At 35.2% G+C, this 18138-nt stretch overlaps 2 protein-coding genes across 7 annotated transcripts in view; one reads left to right on the forward strand and one right to left on the reverse strand.

Moving 5' to 3' along the window:
- The window catches only part of LOC107041790 (dystrobrevin beta), a 30952-nt gene extending 14158 nt beyond the window's left edge, over window positions 1-16794 (forward strand). Inside the window, exons 4-17 of one of the 6 annotated variants that reach the window (XM_015262535.1) lie at window positions 332-414; window positions 617-768; window positions 843-951; window positions 1744-1910; window positions 2911-3038; window positions 3107-3287; window positions 5329-5367; window positions 5471-5592; window positions 5877-6042; window positions 6860-7200; window positions 8453-8598; window positions 9476-9512; window positions 13770-13829; window positions 16200-16287. In XM_015262535.1, the coding sequence (XP_015118021.1) occupies window positions 332-414; window positions 617-768; window positions 843-951; window positions 1744-1910; window positions 2911-3038; window positions 3107-3287; window positions 5329-5367; window positions 5471-5592; window positions 5877-6042; window positions 6860-7200; window positions 8453-8598; window positions 9476-9512; window positions 13770-13829; window position 16200 (1732 nt within the window). In that variant the 3' untranslated portion in view covers window positions 16201-16287. Of the gene's footprint in view, window positions 1-331; window positions 415-616; window positions 769-842; window positions 952-1743; window positions 1911-2910; window positions 3039-3106; window positions 3288-5328; window positions 5368-5470; window positions 5593-5876; window positions 6043-6859; window positions 7201-8452; window positions 8599-9475; window positions 9513-13769; window positions 13830-16199 lie in introns of all 6 variants that reach the window. The other 5 variants (XM_015262531.1, XM_015262530.1, XM_015262534.1 and 2 more) reach the window with 5 other exon arrangements.
- The window catches only part of LOC107041792, a 61786-nt gene that overhangs the window by 34660 nt on the left and 8988 nt on the right, over window positions 1-18138 (reverse strand). The gene's annotated exons all lie outside the window — the stretch shown is intronic.

Genomic DNA, 18138 nt, shown 5'->3' on the forward strand with positions numbered 1-18138 from the left:
ATCTACACCCGGAAAAATTGTTTATTTAAATTCAATAAATTTTATTTGAATCAAATAAAGGGTTTATTTTATTCAAATGAAGTTTACTTAATTCAAATAAACCAATTTTTCTGGGTGTACCTAGGATTTTTGATAAGATAAATAAAATTACAATAAAATTCATCTAAAAAATAAAAAATAATAATAATTAATATAATATAATAATATATTATTATAATATAATAATTAATTAATAATTCAATTTTTATATTAATATATTAATATTAATATAGAATTGTACCAAAAATTGCTGTTTAGAGAAAAAAATACAAGTTTTGTTCTTTTGTTACAGAGAAAACAATAAAATCACTGTTTTTTCGGTTAAAGTTGCTCTCGCAACTATCTGTGCTGGCAAGTTGATGGACAAATTTCGATGTAAGTTCATTATTTATTGATAATTAAGATATTTATGAAGGAAATTATTTATGGAATCGAGTGGGAAAAAATGTAGAGGCATGAGTTGATAAATATCTCAAGAAGACGTGGATTTAGACAAGAATTTCAGAAGAAATTCTTTGTAAAGAATTTCATGATCTACTAAAAAATATAATTTAATATCTCTTAACATTTTTTTCAGATATTTATTCTCAAATATCGGACAGCAATGGTCACATGATCCACTGGAGGTTTTCGGAATATCTGAAAGAAGTTTTATCCCTAACGGCCGCTGTCTACGAAACGCCGTCCTTCCCGTACTCCGAGGGGCTAGCTGCCACGATATTCCCACCGGTAAAGTACCCCAAACAATTTCTACCAATTTCGTGAATGATCGATGAAGTCTAATCGAAACTTTGACGTTGCAGAATTCCAAAGTTACTGTTAACGATTTCCTCGACACGCTATTATCGGATCCCGGGCCTCACTGTCTCATTTGGCTGCCACTTTATCATAGAATGGCTGCTGTTGAGTCTGGTAATTAAAATCTTCATTTTTAAGGGCAGAAAAATTACAAAATATCGACATATTTTGAAGCATCACCTTCACTTTTGATAGAAAGTTTTTCATTTCCTCTACGAAAACAATTCTACACTGAGAGACACACGAACAACCTCTGAATACAAGTCTTGTTTTGGCCAAAAAATGGCTATTGGAAAATGACAAAAAAAATTGTTTGATTCGATTTTGAAGGTCTCAAACATGAATAATTACTCTGCTTTCAAAAGCAACGAAATATTTGAATCAACAGGCGAATCATTCACACGAGATTGTGCAATTTTCTTGCCGAAAACTGTGTTATTGACGAAACTAAATAATTTCGAGGGAACAATTTTTTTTGAGAAACATTCTTTTCTCGTCAATGTATTCTTTCTATGGTATAAGTCTATGGAGTTATCTCCAACAACAGTTCTAATTCTTCTGGGGATATTTCTGATGATCACGACAAAAATATATTTTTTTCTGAAATCTTTTATCAAATTTCCCTCTTTCAAGTTGCTTAATTTCACTCAACTAAATCTATTTCACACCATCAAATATTCTCACTTGGACCATATAGTTTTTCTGCAGAGCTAGTTTTTATTCCAGTGTAGATTCCAACATATCCAGAAAAAACTGATGATCAAGTGAAATTCGATATTTCCTGAATTGTGAAAATTGGGATTATTTAAATTATTAAAATTGAAAAAATTCTTCGAGAACATTATTTAGACAATTTATTGACTATTCGAAGCTCCATTTTAGTCATTTAATCCTTGTGCATTGCAGTAACCCATCCAATAGTGTGTGACGCCTGTCACAAGGACAATTTCACTGGTTTTCGTTATCGTTGCCAAAAGTGTCACTCGTATCAACTGTGCCAGGACTGCTTTTGGCGTGGAAAAGTATCCGGTGGGCATAATAATGATCACGAGACTAGGGAGTACAGTAGTTTCGTAAGTAATTGACATTAACATTAACTCATTTCAATTGTTTTGTAAATATCTTAGGATTGAAGAAGGAAGCCAAGAGCCCTTTTCTCGTACACTGTTAAAAAATTTTCACTGAAGTTTCTAGGCTTGTCTTGAAATATGAAACAAGTGACGGTTTTTCATTGAAATTTCTGGGAATTTTACCATTGAAAATTCGAGGTTTTCGTGGAAAATTCGTGGAAATTATAAATTTCAGTTAAATTATTCCATGAAAATTAATGGAAATTAGGGAAATTCAAGCAAAAATGTCCTTGAATTTTCAATTTTTTGAAATTTTAGAGCAATTTCTTATTGAATTATCATGTTTACATTGAAAATTCATGGAAATTTCGGAATCTTCATGGTTCTTCCACTGAAAAATCAGGAATTTCCTTGAATTTTCAGGGAAACTTGAAATTTCATAGACTTTTTTCCGTTAAATTGAATTCAGTGTCATTTTCTAGAAAATTCAGTTAAATTTTTTTAACAGTGTAGTGTAGTGTATTTTTCCCTAAACCTATTGCTTTCAAAGATATTTACAGAAAAATCTGCAAAGAATGGGACAAATAACTTCTTTTTACTTAAATTGTTAAGGGGGGGACCCTGGTGATGGAAATAATGAGAACTACTCAGAATAATTTTTATACTGCATGAAAAAAATTTTAAAAACATGTAAACCGAAAAAATTTAATTTTCTATTATCTAATTGAGATAATCAAAAAAAAAATCTAGTTTTATTCTATGGAATCTAACGAACATTTCGAAAAAGAAAAGAGTGAGTCATATTGAGAAAAAAATGTTAAAAAAAATGTCTTTTTTGGTAGACTATTTTTTAACAAGAAACTCTTTCAATATTTTTCTCTCAATTCAGCTTCAAAGAAAGATTTGAAATTGAAAAATTGAGAGAAAGAAAAATAATTCAAGACCAAATTCAATAAACTCATCGATTAATTACTCAACTAATTGGTCGTTTCATCTCTTCTAGAAATCCCCATCTAAACAAATCGGTCACTCCCTCCGCAAAAGCTTCAGATGCGTCCCAGAGAAGGGAAAAAATAGTCTTCCAAGATTCCCCGAGCAGCCCGAGAAAACGCTGGATCTGTCCCACATAGTGTGAGAATCGATTCTCCATTATCGCATTCTCAAAATAAATTGTTTAATCAAGATTTTATGTATCATAGACCCCCGTCGCCCCTGCCATCGCACAACGGCTTTCCGGATCCCGGTTTTATGGCGCCATTCGACGCTGGTTCAATGGACAGCCGTTCAACACTGAAGAGCCTCGATAGCTCCAGAGTTGATGACGAACACAAATTAATCGCCAGATATGCACAGAGACTGGCACAAGAGGCAAGAACAGTGGTAAAATTCCTAAAGCAATTTTTTTTTCTATTTTTTTTCTCGCATGAAAAACCATCTTTCGGGACAGACCAAGGATGAGGACTGGTGTAACTATTCGATATTTCATATTTTTATATGTTTGATATGATCTCGTTAATGAGTGGTTTCAAGAGAAATTGTCAAAGGACTTTGTTTGTGGGAAATTTCAAAAGCTACAAAAGGTATTTTGAATTTATCTCCTAGAATTATTCGTTTTCGAGATTAAGGCCCGGGTGTACTATCTTTCGAACGTTATCTCGATGTTTTTTTTCATCTTTCGTCATCTGAAATTGTCAATTAAGTCCTGCATCATCCAGAAGTTTTAAAAAATTATGACTGAATATTCAAAAAAAAAAAGAAAAAATTGTTAATTTTTTCAAAGAGGATTTTTAATTTATATTCAGAATAAGTTCAATAACAAGAAATTGCAAAATGTATCTGATTTACGGTGACAAATGGCGGCCTGTCACCCAATATCATGCAGGGGGAAGACTGATTTCATAAATCTTTTCCCACACTGCACAGAGACATTTATTACGGAAAAGGGTCTTTGAAAAATGTTGTAGTATTTTGGAGAATTTTTTAATCACACTTTTATCACATAAAAATGGCAGATGACTACATACCAGTGTTTCGAAAATTGAGATACGTAGCTGTCACTTCCCATGAGAAGTTAGTGTTTTGTTATCCACCATGGAAAATGACATCTAATAGATAATTTGCCACAGCGAATCAGATATTTGTAATTTCCACTTTTTTCAATTCTTTTTAAATCTCAATTAAAAGCGCTCTTTGAAAAAGTTCTGAATTTTTTCAATTTTTTTCATCATTCTATCACAATTTTTGGAAATTTCTACATGATGTACCACTCAATTGAAAATTTTGCATTACCAAAAATTAAAAAAATGCAGATAACATTCGAAAGATAGTACACCCGGGCCTTGATATAAAAATAAAAAATTGTTATCCTGCATGTGAATTGACAGAGAGAAGTATCTAGTTTTCAGGAATGAATTCTATTGTTTATATATATACGAGAACGATCGCGCGCTTGAGCGCGCGTGTTAAAGACAACGAAAACCGAAAGCCGAGCGAAGTCGAACACGTGCGGGCGGATCCGAATGTTCGACCAATGAAATTCGAGGAATGAGCGATACATCCAGTGTGATCCACGTTTTTTGAAGCCAATCTATACGGCCTCTTGTGTCATTCGATTTTTTATAAATGAAGATAGCATATATTAAAGATATAACGATAATACTATATTATATTATATTCCGTGCTATACTATTTTCTATATACTATGTATAATATACAATATATAATAGAGTACTATGTGTATTATAAAATATACTGTACATAATGAGAAAAATGGAATAATAAACTGATAATTATAATAACATACATTGAGTATACGATATTGTGCTATAATACATTATACAATGTATTGTAATATAGTATAGTATAGAATATAATATAATAACGTATTATCGTAATATCTTTAAGGTATGCTATCATCACTTATAATAGTATATTTCGTAACGAGTGCAAAAAAGTGTTTTTTGGCGAGTGGGAGGTTTATATCACGAGCCGAAGGCGAGTGATATAATCCCACGAGCTGAAAAACCCTTTTTTCACGAGCTACGAACAATATTTTTCATCACAATGTGGCGGAAATTGGACTTTTAGGCACGCGGAGCGTGCCGAAAAGTTCACTTTCCGTCACAGCGTGATGAAAAAAATCTAATGACACAATACGCCAAATAGATTGGCTTAAAAAACCGTTACACTGGATCTTTTATTAAAGGATAAAATCATCATAAAGTGTCCGGGTTAAAAATCATCATAAAGTATAAAGTATAAAATCATCATAAAGTGTTAGGGTCAAATGGGGCTCGAATGGAGGCTCTGACGCTCGACTACAAAAGTATTTTTGCATGCGAATTATCCAAACATTCGTGGATGAACATTAAATCATCCCAATGATCTCAATTGATGTTGAAAAATAAATGAATGTTTACAGCCTCGTGCGTCCTCGAGAATGTCCCAGGCCGACCAATCGGTGAGTTCCGCATACACCAACAGTTAGAAAACCAACACCTAATAGAATCGCGACTAATTAATTTTACTTCTGTTTATCCCGTATACTTATTCACACGAAACAGCAGGGGAGAGTGCCGTCAGACGCAAACTTGGCTTCACTGGACACATCACGAGCTCAACGTGAACTCATTTCGCAGCTTGAGGCTAAGAACAAGGAAATCATGAGGGAGATTGCAAGGTTAAGGTATACCTGTGTCGTTTAAAAATTCCCTTAAACATCAGACCCATCACCACAGTCCCATCAAACCATCCCGATCATGCATGAATATTTTTCATTTATGTTGCTTCGAGCTTCTCATTATTCTTTTCGCTGATGAATTTTATAGATTTGTGGGGGTAGATCGTAGTGTTTTGGGGTATTTCAGAATTTTCAATTCATGAAAATCATTGTGAAAGGTGTTGAGAGGTTGTGAAGATGTTTTTTAAATTTTTGTTTTGGATTTTTTTCCACTCTTTTCTGGGTATTAGGAGGCAACAGGAGATGGAGGCAGCCGAGATTCAGGACCCGGCGCTACTGTCAGAGCTCAGGGCTTTGAGGATGAGGAAGGACGAACTTGAAACGCATCTGACAACTTTGCAGGACTCTAGGAGACAACTCATGGCACAACTCGAGGGATTAATGAAGACTTTGAAGGTGAATATGAAAACGAGTCTTTCTTATTCTTCTGTTCGTTGTAGTTATATCCTCACTCAAAGATAGAGGCAAGCACTATAAACGAGCCTTTTACTTAAAAATTTGTATTTTGATCATTGCTCACTGTACAAAAACTATTTTAAAATTTAATCTTTCTATATGTATAACTTTTTCTATTAAAACGTTTTGTATAGAAATTCCTCGAAATTAATTTTGCAAGTTCTTCGACTTGATTTTTCCTCTTTTTTTATTTAAAAAATCAAGCAAAAAAGCTTGGAAAATTTGAACCGAGAAATTTCTATAGAAAATATCTCAATAGACTGAGTTTCATAGAAAAATCGAAATCTGTCGATTATTTTTCTACAGAATTTTTCATTGAACATGTCCAGTGAAAAAAATGCGCCGATAAGCTGAGGAACTTTTTAATCGAATCTAAAAACTAATAGAAATCCAACAGAATTTTCTACCAAATTCACTAGTTTTTTCTAGAAAATTGTCAAATTGAAATAATTCTGATTAATAATTGCTCGAAGCTGGGTTTTGTACGAATATTTCCGAATCTAAGGGAGATGATAAAATTTTCGTAATGACCTTTTTCGCAGTTTCCAATTCGCTCTACAAAAAAGGTTATAACAATAATTTTACTACTTGCCTCAGATTCCGAGATATTCATTGAAAACTGATCACCAAAGTCAGCTTACAATTAATAATGAATCAATGAAAATCAATAATAATCAATCAATTAATAATGAGTCAGTCAGAGTCGGCTTGAGCCATTTCACCGCTTCGCTACTGAATCGTTTGATTCCCTCAACAGAGTCAAGCATCACCCCGCTCAACTCCCAACAGTTCACCCCGGAGTACAAAATCCCCTCCGCTACCACCGGGTGGACTACCAAACAGTAGATCAGCACCACCAACCCCAGGTGGTCCTCTGTCAACCCCTCAACACCAGCATGGCTCCCAAAATATTCAACAACAGCAGCAACAGCAGCAGCAACAACAACAGCAGCAGCAGCAGCAACAGCAAAATCAACAACAAATGTCCCAAAATTATCAGAGCCCAGTGCTAGGTAGCAGTATGCAGGGGAACGCGATGCTCGGAACACTACAGAATCCCATACCCGATAGTCTCTCGTGCGTTGGAGGCGATGTCAGGTAGGGTGGCATGCCATTCGACTGAGAGCACTTACTCAAACATTAAATCATACGCAGAATTTTTTTTTTTTAAATCTCATGAGTCGTAATACAATATCGATCGAATGCCTGGAGTTTATTTGTATGCGTTATGTTGCTAATTCTGTAGATTCCTCACGTAAAGATAATTCATGGGTTTTATTATTATTTTATGTTGTTTTGTAATGTTTGTTTTCCTTTTGATTGATTCATTATTAATTGTAAATTGCTTGGTTTATTATCGATTGAACTAGTGACTCAATAAATATTTAATTGATTATTAAGTTATTAATTTTGGTTTTTTATTTTAATTTAATTATTTTGTGTAGTTTTTTTATTGATTTGAGAGGAAGAACATTTTAGTACGAACGAGTCGAGTCCAGTAACGTTGGTATCTGACGAAATTTGTGACTTGAGAAGAGGTTTCGAATATCAAAATTGTCTACAGCAATTCGCTATTGCAAAAAGTAATAATTAATATCTCTTGAATCTGAAATATCATCTGACCTCATGACACTTCATGAAAAACTTCATGATTTCGACTTCTGGAATTTTATTAAACATGTTAGAAATCATATTGATCATGAGTAGTTTTGAAGGAAGACAATTTCAAAATTTAAAAAACTGTTAAATTTTACTTTTTCTGTTCTCTCCCCTCCAAAGATTAAAAAATGTGAAAATTTTACCAAAAAGGTTCATTTATTCATTTTATGTTGCTTAATTTCATTTTGGAATGCTCGACGTGCACCAAGTACTCTCAGAATCCCCAATACTGCTCGATTAATTGAATAATAATAAAAAATAATAACAATAAAACTGCCAATTTGTCCTGAATGTCGCATGTAATCGAGGCCATAATCCTAAAATATAATCCATGAAAAAAACGTGGCACAATTTTTATTCCACCGCGAGTGTAAACCGTAGAAACCAGAATGCCCCCACAGTTCACCTAAATAACCAAGAGATTATAAAAACATGTGTAAATGAAAACCTAGCACGTAGTGACTAATGCGAAGCCCCTTCGATTTGTGAGAACAATGCAATAATAGAGTAAAGAAAATCAAGTGAATGAAGACGTACGACAGATTGTTGACATGCTTACTGCAATAAATAATTCAATTCAGATGAATGTCGTGATGATTTTTCTTTGGAAATCTTTCGTTGTCTTGATTTATTTATTTTTTCGTTATTTGGTGCTTCTTCGCGCAAAGAAAATAGAGATTTTCGATGTCAGGTCTGCGTTCAGGACAAACAGTCTACCTGGGAGTGGATCAAGCAGTGCCAACAATAGCTTGGGAAGATCTCTGAGAAATGATCTACTTGTTGCTGCTGACAGTGTCACCAATGCCATGTCAACACTCGTGAGAGAGCTTAATTCAGGTAATTTGAAGTTTATAATAATTTATTTTGTGCATTCGTTGTGTCTGAAAGAATTTAAAATTCGTTTTTTCGTTCGATTTATCTTTTGCGTTCCGTTTTTTGAGAATATCTGAGAAACTAACAAGTTTAGAGGGAAATGTGGTAAAATACTTTTTGTAGAGAATTAAATTCTGTACGAAAAAGTTGATGCGACATTTTTTGGTAAACCTGATGATTTCCGAGATATTTGCAAAATAGTCTGCCAATTTTTTTTCGTCCTCATTTAAATTTCATTTTGTTAATTGCTAAATTATCTCGGGAATGAAGGGTGCTAGGAAAAAACCACATAAGACTTTTTTACAGAAAATTTCATCCTCTACGGAAAAGTTCTCCTGAGATTTTCTCCTGCCATCACTCCTTTTCGAGATAATCAACAAAATATCAACGGGTTTTTGACTGATTTATTTTTTTCAATACATTTCACTATCATTTCGTTTTCCAACGGCAGAAAAATAATTTCAAATGTCAGAGACATCAGAATGCATAAAATACTTCCTAAAATTTGGAAAAAATTGTCAAGTATTTTGATAAAAAATATATAGGGTAGATTTTTTAGGAACTGTTGGCTAGTTTCGTATATTGTCTCTTGATTCTAGACAAAATAATTCCTGATTACTATCCAAATGGCCGTGTACGCAACATTGATTATCATTTAACACCTCTTTATCTCTCGATCCCAATTCCTGAACGTGTCTCTAATTTATTCCCCCACTATTTCTTCATGATGATGATGAAAAAGAGTTTATTTCATTGCCAGCATGAGCCATTTTTGATTCTCTCCTCTCTGGACTGTTTATAGCAATTTATGAATATTATTATTACAATTTGAACTTTTAAGATATCCAAACCACCAACCGATTACACATACTAGACAGGTGAGAGAATTTTATTAAATGTTTTTACTATCCATTACTCTGAATATCGAGGAACATCTGTCATAAATTCATCTACTTTATTCTCTATCTCGAATTTCATGTCACGAATTTCAAATGTTTTTACGATGATTATTTATTGTCGGTGGAGCATGAGGCATCTTCTGCTCATTATTCTATACTTGTCATCAGCGTCCCTCTTCGTTCGTTTGTATACAGACTTTCCAGGGAAGTGAATACACCGATGGAAAAATAGTATATTTCGATACGAGTCAGGCGGAATTTTCACGAGTGTCGAACAATATTTTTTGACATCTAAATTTCTGTTCAACCGTTTCATTCATTTCTTACTAATTTATTATTCGGCCATAATACGGTCATATATATATATATACATGTTATGAAGGAGGGGTGCTATATGCTATCCTTTCGCCTTCAATGTTTCTATACCAACAACCAATGAAGATAACCTAACCATGTAAAGACTTGAATTTATTTCCATAATACAACACTCGACACATCCCGTAGGTAGGTAGGGGGTCCATACCATACCACTGGCTTTATTGGTTCCAACTCAGATTTTATCCTTACAAATATCGGAATTGACGAGGCTGGGATTCGAACCCAGTCCTCGGTGTAGTGTGCATGGGTTACTAACTCGACCACACTACCGACTACGCCATTTTTATTTTTTAAAGGTGTTGATTGTCATAGTAGCCAAATACAAAAACACTGATGGGTTTAACATTTCTCCAATAAACAAAAGATTACTTATCTAGAGTGAATTTATACAAAGAAGTCGTTCAACGACGTGGTTTGCTATGATCTCTATCGGTATGACTGGTGGTGCTATTATTCCTATTTATTAGTTTATACCATAATCAATATGGTTGCTATTCATGTTTCTTGAGTGGAAAGGCTACGCACTACGCCACTCAACGATATAATATGGCAGTACTATTATATTTTTTTGTCATGATGACTGTAAGCAGCGATTAACGGACGTGTAGCGTCAAAAATATTGTTTGTTACACGGTCTAAAAAAACTTTTCTCATATTTGCCAGAAAAGTTTTTTTCGGCCTAATGCCGAAATATACTATTTGACAGTGATGTTACGTTCAGTGAGTGGCTGAACTGTCTTTTTCGTTTACGAATAAACGAAAAGGCACTTTTCGTCAGATGGCCCGGTAAACCGCGATTCTAACCTCGCTTCGCTCGGATCCCAAGCCGATCCCACCCCATCCCTCGCTTCGCTCAGTTAGATCGCGGTTTACGGGCCTTCTGACGAAAAATTGCATTCATCACACGGTCCAAAAGTAATTTCTGACGAATGTGGCTTTGTAGGCCGAGCCGAAGGTGAGGCCTATAATCACATTCGTCAGAAAATACTTTGTGGACCTTGTGATGAAAATAACTATTTCGGCACGAGGTGAACGTAGCAGCAGTGTCAAAATAGTTATTTACAAGGTCCACAAGGTATTTTCTGACGAATGTGATTATAGCTTTAAAAAATAAAAATGGCTACAAAGCCACGTTCGTCAGAAAATACTTTTGGACCGTGTGATGAATGCAATTTTTCGTCAGAAGGCCCGTAAACCGCGATCTAACCGAGCGAAGCGAGGGATGGGGTGGGATCGGCTTGGGATCCGAGCGAAGCGAGGTTAGAATCGCGGTTTACCGGGCCATCTGACGAAAAGTGCCTTTTCGTTTATTCGTNCAACCGTCTAACCGAGCGAAGCGAGGTTAGAATCGCGGTTTAACGGGCCTTCTCAGGAAATAGTACATTTCGACACTCGACCGTGAGAAACTTTTCTGGAGAATACACGGTTACAGGACGAGCCGAAGGTGAGTCCTGTAATCATTTGAGGTAGAAATGTTTTTCACGGCCTTGCATCGAACAATATTTTCTGTCATTAGGCCTGAAAACCGTGATTTTAACCTCGCTTCACTCGGCTTCGCCTCGGGCCGCCAATCACACGAGTTGAAAATTCCCGTCTCACACGTGTCGAACAATATTTTTCAACAGTGATGTTACGTACAGCGAGTGGCCGAACTATGTTTTGTTCGATTGCAAGTAAACGAAAAGACTTTTCGATTGCTTTTCGTTCAGGAGTCAACGAAAAGGCCCTTTTCGGCACGAGGTGAACGTAGCGACAGTGCCAAAAATATAAACTATATTATTTTCCACATCCATTTTATCCTCTCGATGATTCAATACAATATTTCTCATTATATCCAGGCATGAATGCACATTTCGATATTTACTCGGTACAATTCACTATCGATCAAAGCATGAGAACAATCTCAATTGAATAAAAATCAAAAACATCCCCAGAAAAATCTAAAACTGGAAAAAATGAAATCTATTTTTCTCATAATTGAATTCATTTCTACACTCACCTGTCATGTATACTCTCCCCATACCCAAGCCTCGCCCAATTAGACTAGTCATAATAAATTAGAACATAGAAACGAGAGAATTCATGACCTAATTATAAACGTAAATCAGATTACATTGACACTAAATCACATCACGATTTCATCCTATCTTTAGTTGAATCAGTTAATCAAAAATTACTCCACATATCATTTCCATTGGTGCATTATCATTAATTTATGTGTTGTGATACTAACTGATTAATTGTCACTTACAGAACAATCCGCTAACGAAAAAAAAAACAAAATTATTCGTTAAAAATTGACACAAATGGACAATTTAATTGAGATTTTGTCTTTATTTATTTATTATTTGTTTCTTGATTGTTATATTTGACTTCAACGAGACGCACATCTGTTTTTCATTATTCACTGTAGAAAAATATTCCTAGTTCAAGAAAGCTCGCAAAGTAATCGCATTTCAATTCATGTTGATGGATGAATAAAAAATTTACGAGGGTCGGGATATTGAGGGAAAGGCGACGTTCCGAGTTTATTGTGCTTCTCGCGTCATAAAGAGCCTCAATATAGTATATTTCCTTTTTTTTTTTAATCGTTAAATAGTATATTTCCGTACTGCTTCTCACTTTTCCCTGTCCGTGGATTGGTATTGACTCTTCTCCAAACTGGTAAAAGTGAAAATCACTACGGAAAAATATTGTTCGCGTCTAGTGCCACTGGGGTTTTCGGCTCGTGAGGTTGGCGCGCCGAGCCGAAGGCCAGGTGTGTCAATCACACGAGCTGAAAATTCCGGTCTCACATGCACGGAGAGAAATATTCAGTAAAAATTACGGAACTCACACTTCACTCACCGATTACGGAATCGACTCAGAAAATTCAAGTGGCGGAATCGTAATTTTTCACAGGAGATTCGGATAAAAATTACAGAACGCTCCGGAAAAAATTCGTGACAGTTCCGTAAAATTTCCTACAACCACATTTCGCTCCGGAATTACGGAAAGGATACGTAATTTTTATTGAATATTTCTCTCCGAGTGTGTCGAACAATATTATTTGACAGTGATATTACGTTTAGCGAGTGGCCGAACCGAGGGGTTACTCACTCCTGAAATCACGGCGCCACTCTGACATGAAATTATTCCGAAATCACTGAAATTAAGTGATTTCAGCTTTCCAAAATCATTTTCGAAATCATCTCCGTAATCACGTGAAATCGTCTGAAATCAATGAAATCACCGAAATCAGTGGCGCACTGGCGTAATATGAACCGTGCAAGTAACTCATGATTTTAAAATTAACACATCTGTCAACGATGACAATAAAATGCCGTACGCACTGCCGTAGTAAAATCGTAAAATGGACCGCTTTTCATCGTCATGAGCTCAAGATTGGCAGAGTGAAATCAAATGAATTCGTTATTTGCCAGTTATTATTGCCAATTTCGATTTTCATAATTTGACACAACTCGTTTTGCCCCACCTCTATTTTTTATTAATTTTATTTTTCTGAAATTCCGGATTTCGTATTAATGAAATCATTCGTAATCGTGAAATCACCTCCCGCGACGCTCGAACTCACCGAAATCGACTTCATTTCGAAATCATGGTGTCACTCAATTATAGAGGGAGTAGCCCCTCGGGCTGAAATATGCCCAGGATTTTTTTTACAGTGAATACTCGATAATTCTTTCAATTCAAAAATTTTCCGTTCATTTGATTATTTTGATGAAATTTAACCGTTGAAGACAGTTACATACAAGATTGAAAAAAAATTATTAAAAAAAAAAAATAACACTATAGACGTGTTGTGTCGGAATGTATGTGATGCACCCCCTTCTGTGAATGTATCCTGGTGACTTGCAGACTCAGACCAGGAAGAGCAATCCCACAGCAGTGGCCGACGTATCATCCGAAAACCTCTTGGTAAGTTTTTCGTCATTCCCACTGAACCAACACCAGGTGAATAATCTAGTTGCCATTAATATGTGAATGAATGAGATAGGATAAGAGGATTTCGGTAATTCTCGTTGCAGTTGTTATTCATAATTGATAAACAGAAGTGGAGGATTATTGCGTAAGAGGATTGGCCGTATGAGTCTCACGATTGTTCTAATGAAATATTTCAGAAGATCACCACGCACTGAGAAAAAAAATTTCTAATATCTGAAACATATTTTCTTGAGAGAAGTAATTCTTCTTCAATTGTTGAATGCGTCTAGATATCTCAACTCATGTGCCCCGAGAAAGGTCTTATCCTTTAAAATATTCTTGTACTCAAGTATGATTTTGTCGCAAATGAACTCACTCAAATCGCGTAGAAGAATCGTCAATCTTCAAGTATTTATTGTTTTCATAATTTTTTTGTTATGCAGTTGCAATATTTCGATATGTAATATATTCATGATAGAATGCGCAACGATAGTGATAAATGAGAATTCATTCGAGTCCCGTGAACCGTAAACATTCTGAAATTTAAACAAAGAAAGCTCTCAAGAAAGCTCTCAATGTAATCGCACTTCAATTCATGTTGATGGATGAATAAAAAATTTACGAGGGTCGGGATATTGAGGGAAAGGCGACGTTCCGAATTTATTGTGCTTCTCACGTCATAAAGAGCCTCAATATAGTATATTTCCTTTTTTTTTATATCGTTAAATAGTATATTTCTGTACTGCTTCTCACTTTTCCCTGTCCGTTGATTGGTATTGACTCTTCTCCAAACTGGTGAAAGTGAAAATCACTACGGAAAAATATTGTTCGCGTCTAGTGCCACTGGGGATTTCGGCTCGTGAGGTTGGCGCGCCGAGCCAAAGGCCAGGTGTGTCAATCACACGAGCTGAAAATTCCCGTCTCATATGCACGGAGAGAAATATTCAGTAAAAATTACGGAACTCACACTTCACTCACCGAGTACGGAATCAACTCAGAAAATTTAAGTCGCGGAATTGTAATTTTTCACAGGAGATTCGGATAAAAATTACGGAACGCGCCGGAAAAAATCCGTGACAGTTCCGTAAAATTTCCTACAACCATATTTCGATCCGGAATTACGGAAAGGATACGTAATTTTTATTGAATATTTCTCTCCGAGTGTGTCGAACAATATTATTTGACAGTGATATTACGTTTAGCGTGTGGCCGAACCGAGGGGTTACTCACTCCTGAAATCACGGCGCCACTCTGACATGAAATTATTCCGAAATCATTGAAATTATTCCGAAATCAGCGATAAATGAGCATTCATTCAAGTCCCGTGAACCGTAAACATTCTGAGATTTAAACCATTGAAAATAATTTACTTCTCTCAAGTAAATACAGTCTACGTATTAGAAAATTTTTCTGTCCGTGCACACGAAAAAATTTAATAGAAAAACCACGAATTCGCTGGACAATTCTGTTAAACTTTCTATTAGTTTTGGCCGATTCTATTGAAATATTAAATCGAAAATATTCCATAGAAAATCAATAGAATTTGATTTTTTATACACCTTATTCTATTGAGATACTTTCTAAAACCTTTTCTCGGCTCAAATTTTTCAAGGTTTTTTCATTCAATTTTTCATGTTTCCATCAAGGCAATCAAACAAAAAAATTTGAAAAATTTGAGCCGAGGTAATCCTGTAAAAAATATTTCAATAGAATAATGTGTATAAATCGGATTTTATTTTTCTATAGAATATTTTCTAGTGAGAATTTTAATAGAATCGGCCAAAAAATAATAGAAAGTTCCATAGAAATCCAATAGAATTTTCTAGCAAGTTCGCGAGGTTTTTCTATGAAGTTTTTCTCATATGTGACGTATGCAAAAATTTAATAGAAAAATCTAGCGAATTTAATAGAAAATTAAACAAAAAAGTTCGAAAATTTGAGTCGGAGAAATTCTGTAGAAAATATGTCAGGGCGAGGTTGCTCTATTAAATTTTTTCACGCGTGATAAAAAGACATTCAAAATTATTCCTAGTGTGAAGAAGTCAGACATGATTATAGAAAATATACCATCCAATGGATATTTATTCATCCTTTTTGAAAAACCTAAAGCGAAAAAAAATTCATCTCATTCAATCGCATAAAAAATCCCGCTAAACATCCCCTTATCATCTCCAAAAATTTATTGACGTATCTGAGCACTAGTTTTTCACTCCAGAATTAGCTCTCATTATCCATATCTAGCAATCTAGCACAGTAGCACTGAGAATCGTTAGAAAAACTGATCAAAACTTTGAACAAATTACGATATATTTTTTCGCCTTCTTGAAAAAACTGTTAAATTTATGGCAAATCGTTGTTTTTCAGACTTCGAAGCCGGTGAAGATGGTGACGACTCGAGCGGAGGTGGAAATTCATGGCGAGAGGAGCTACAACGGCGATACCAACAGGACAGTGATTTCCTAGCCGAATTGCGAGCGAGAAATTCAAGTGTCTCACAGACCCCATCAGCAACGCCATCGAGCGAACAGGAGCAAGAGCGAGGGGAGCGAGAGGAGGCTGAGGGGGAGAAGGAGACTGACGCCGAGGCTGAGTGGGCAGAGGCTGTTAAAAGATGGGTCAATCGATAAGGCGATTGTAAAAATCCAAATTTCAAAAATTAATTGAAAGAAAAATAACAACGACATTCGTTCAGTTTCTTTGGACCTTTCGCGTGATGAAAAATCTTCCGAGGATTTTTTTTTCGACTAATGGATATTGATATACGTATTACAAAGTGGCTAACACTTTTTTCGAGTATTATATTGAGGAATTTATGAGGATAAATAATGAATTTAAGGATATCCAAGTATCTTTCGCAGTCTGGTAAAGATCTCACTATAAAGTCCACCGCTTTCAATCATGAAATTTGTCAATTAAATTGCGTAAGAAAAATTTCAAAAAAAGTTGAATAGAATAGAATTATCATTTTTTAAACATTCGGTGTTTATAAATAAATAATTGAAATTGTTTGAATTTTCGGAAACCTTAATTTTTAGGCATGAAATCGATTTCTGGTAAAATTCTGGATATGAATAAATTTGTTGCCATTAGAAACAATTACTTTTATTGTGGAAAATTGATTGTTTATAAATTATTCACAGGAAATTTTTCATCAATCTTCCTCCAAAAGTGAACTTTCAATTTTTTTTTCAGATTTTTAAAATATTTTCTGACGGTTCAATATCGAGATACCAATTCAGACCTGTAAAGTTACATAATAAAATCATTGTGAATGTTCGAAAACTTTGGGTCAAATCGGGCTCAAATGAAAGCTTTGATGTTCGACTAAAAAAGTAGAATAGTATTTCATTGGAGAAAAATAGGCAAAGTACTTGGATATCCTTCAAATTCCAAAACGCTGACAATTTTTGACCAATATTTGATTCACGAATTTTTCTGAACAATTTGTGATTTTTTAACTTCAAATTTGAGCTTCAAGAATTAAATCCATGAGATTAATGCTCCTGAGGTGAAGTGAAATGGGAAGATACTGATTTTGAAGTTGTAGGTGCCAAAAACATTAGTCGGGGTGAGGAAAATTGCCATTCATCTTCTTAATTCACTCCACTATGTGATCTGTAAGTGAAGTGGTGGAGTAATACGAGTGGGTCAGTGATTTCACAAAGATTATTTGGCGAATATCTAGGGGAATACAGGATCTAGAGCAAAATGTCATAAGACATTTTTTGTGGGAAATTTAATTCTCCAGAAGAATGCTTTTATCACTTTTAACTCCAGGGTCAATAGTTCTCGAGATACAATCGACTCTCCGTAGCTCTCCAGGCATCACCAAGCGAGGGGAATATCGCCCCCCACTACCTGCGTGCCGTCTCGCACGGGAGACAGCCCCAGAGGGGACATGGAGATAGCTATAACGTTCTCGCTCGAATAGTTGCGGTGTCTCTATTCGTAGAGAAATGGCAACCTCTAGCTTTCCGTTCTCGGAGTCCATAGCCCCGAAAGTGGAGAGCTGAGCAGAGTCGACTGTATTGTCGAAATAGTCTGATAACTTTTTGACATAATTCTGGATTCTCGAGATCGCCGAAATACTTTATTTGATACGACTCGTTCTGCCACTTTACAAAATTAATATCCCTGAAGAGGTTTTATATGTTCGTACAGTTTCACCAATTAGTCTTCATTTTTCACCTCATCATATACATATCCATGTTCACAGACTAACTTAAAAAAACGATAAAATAATCATCGGGTCGATTTTGACGACTCGTAGAACTGAACCCCTACCCCTTGCCCCCCCCCCCCC

The sequence above is a fragment of the Diachasma alloeum genome, unplaced genomic scaffold, assembly GCF_001412515.2.
Source record: "Diachasma alloeum isolate Michigan unplaced genomic scaffold, Dall2.0 Dall_scaffold_00379, whole genome shotgun sequence".
Classification (NCBI taxonomy): Eukaryota; Metazoa; Arthropoda; class Insecta; order Hymenoptera; family Braconidae; genus Diachasma; species Diachasma alloeum.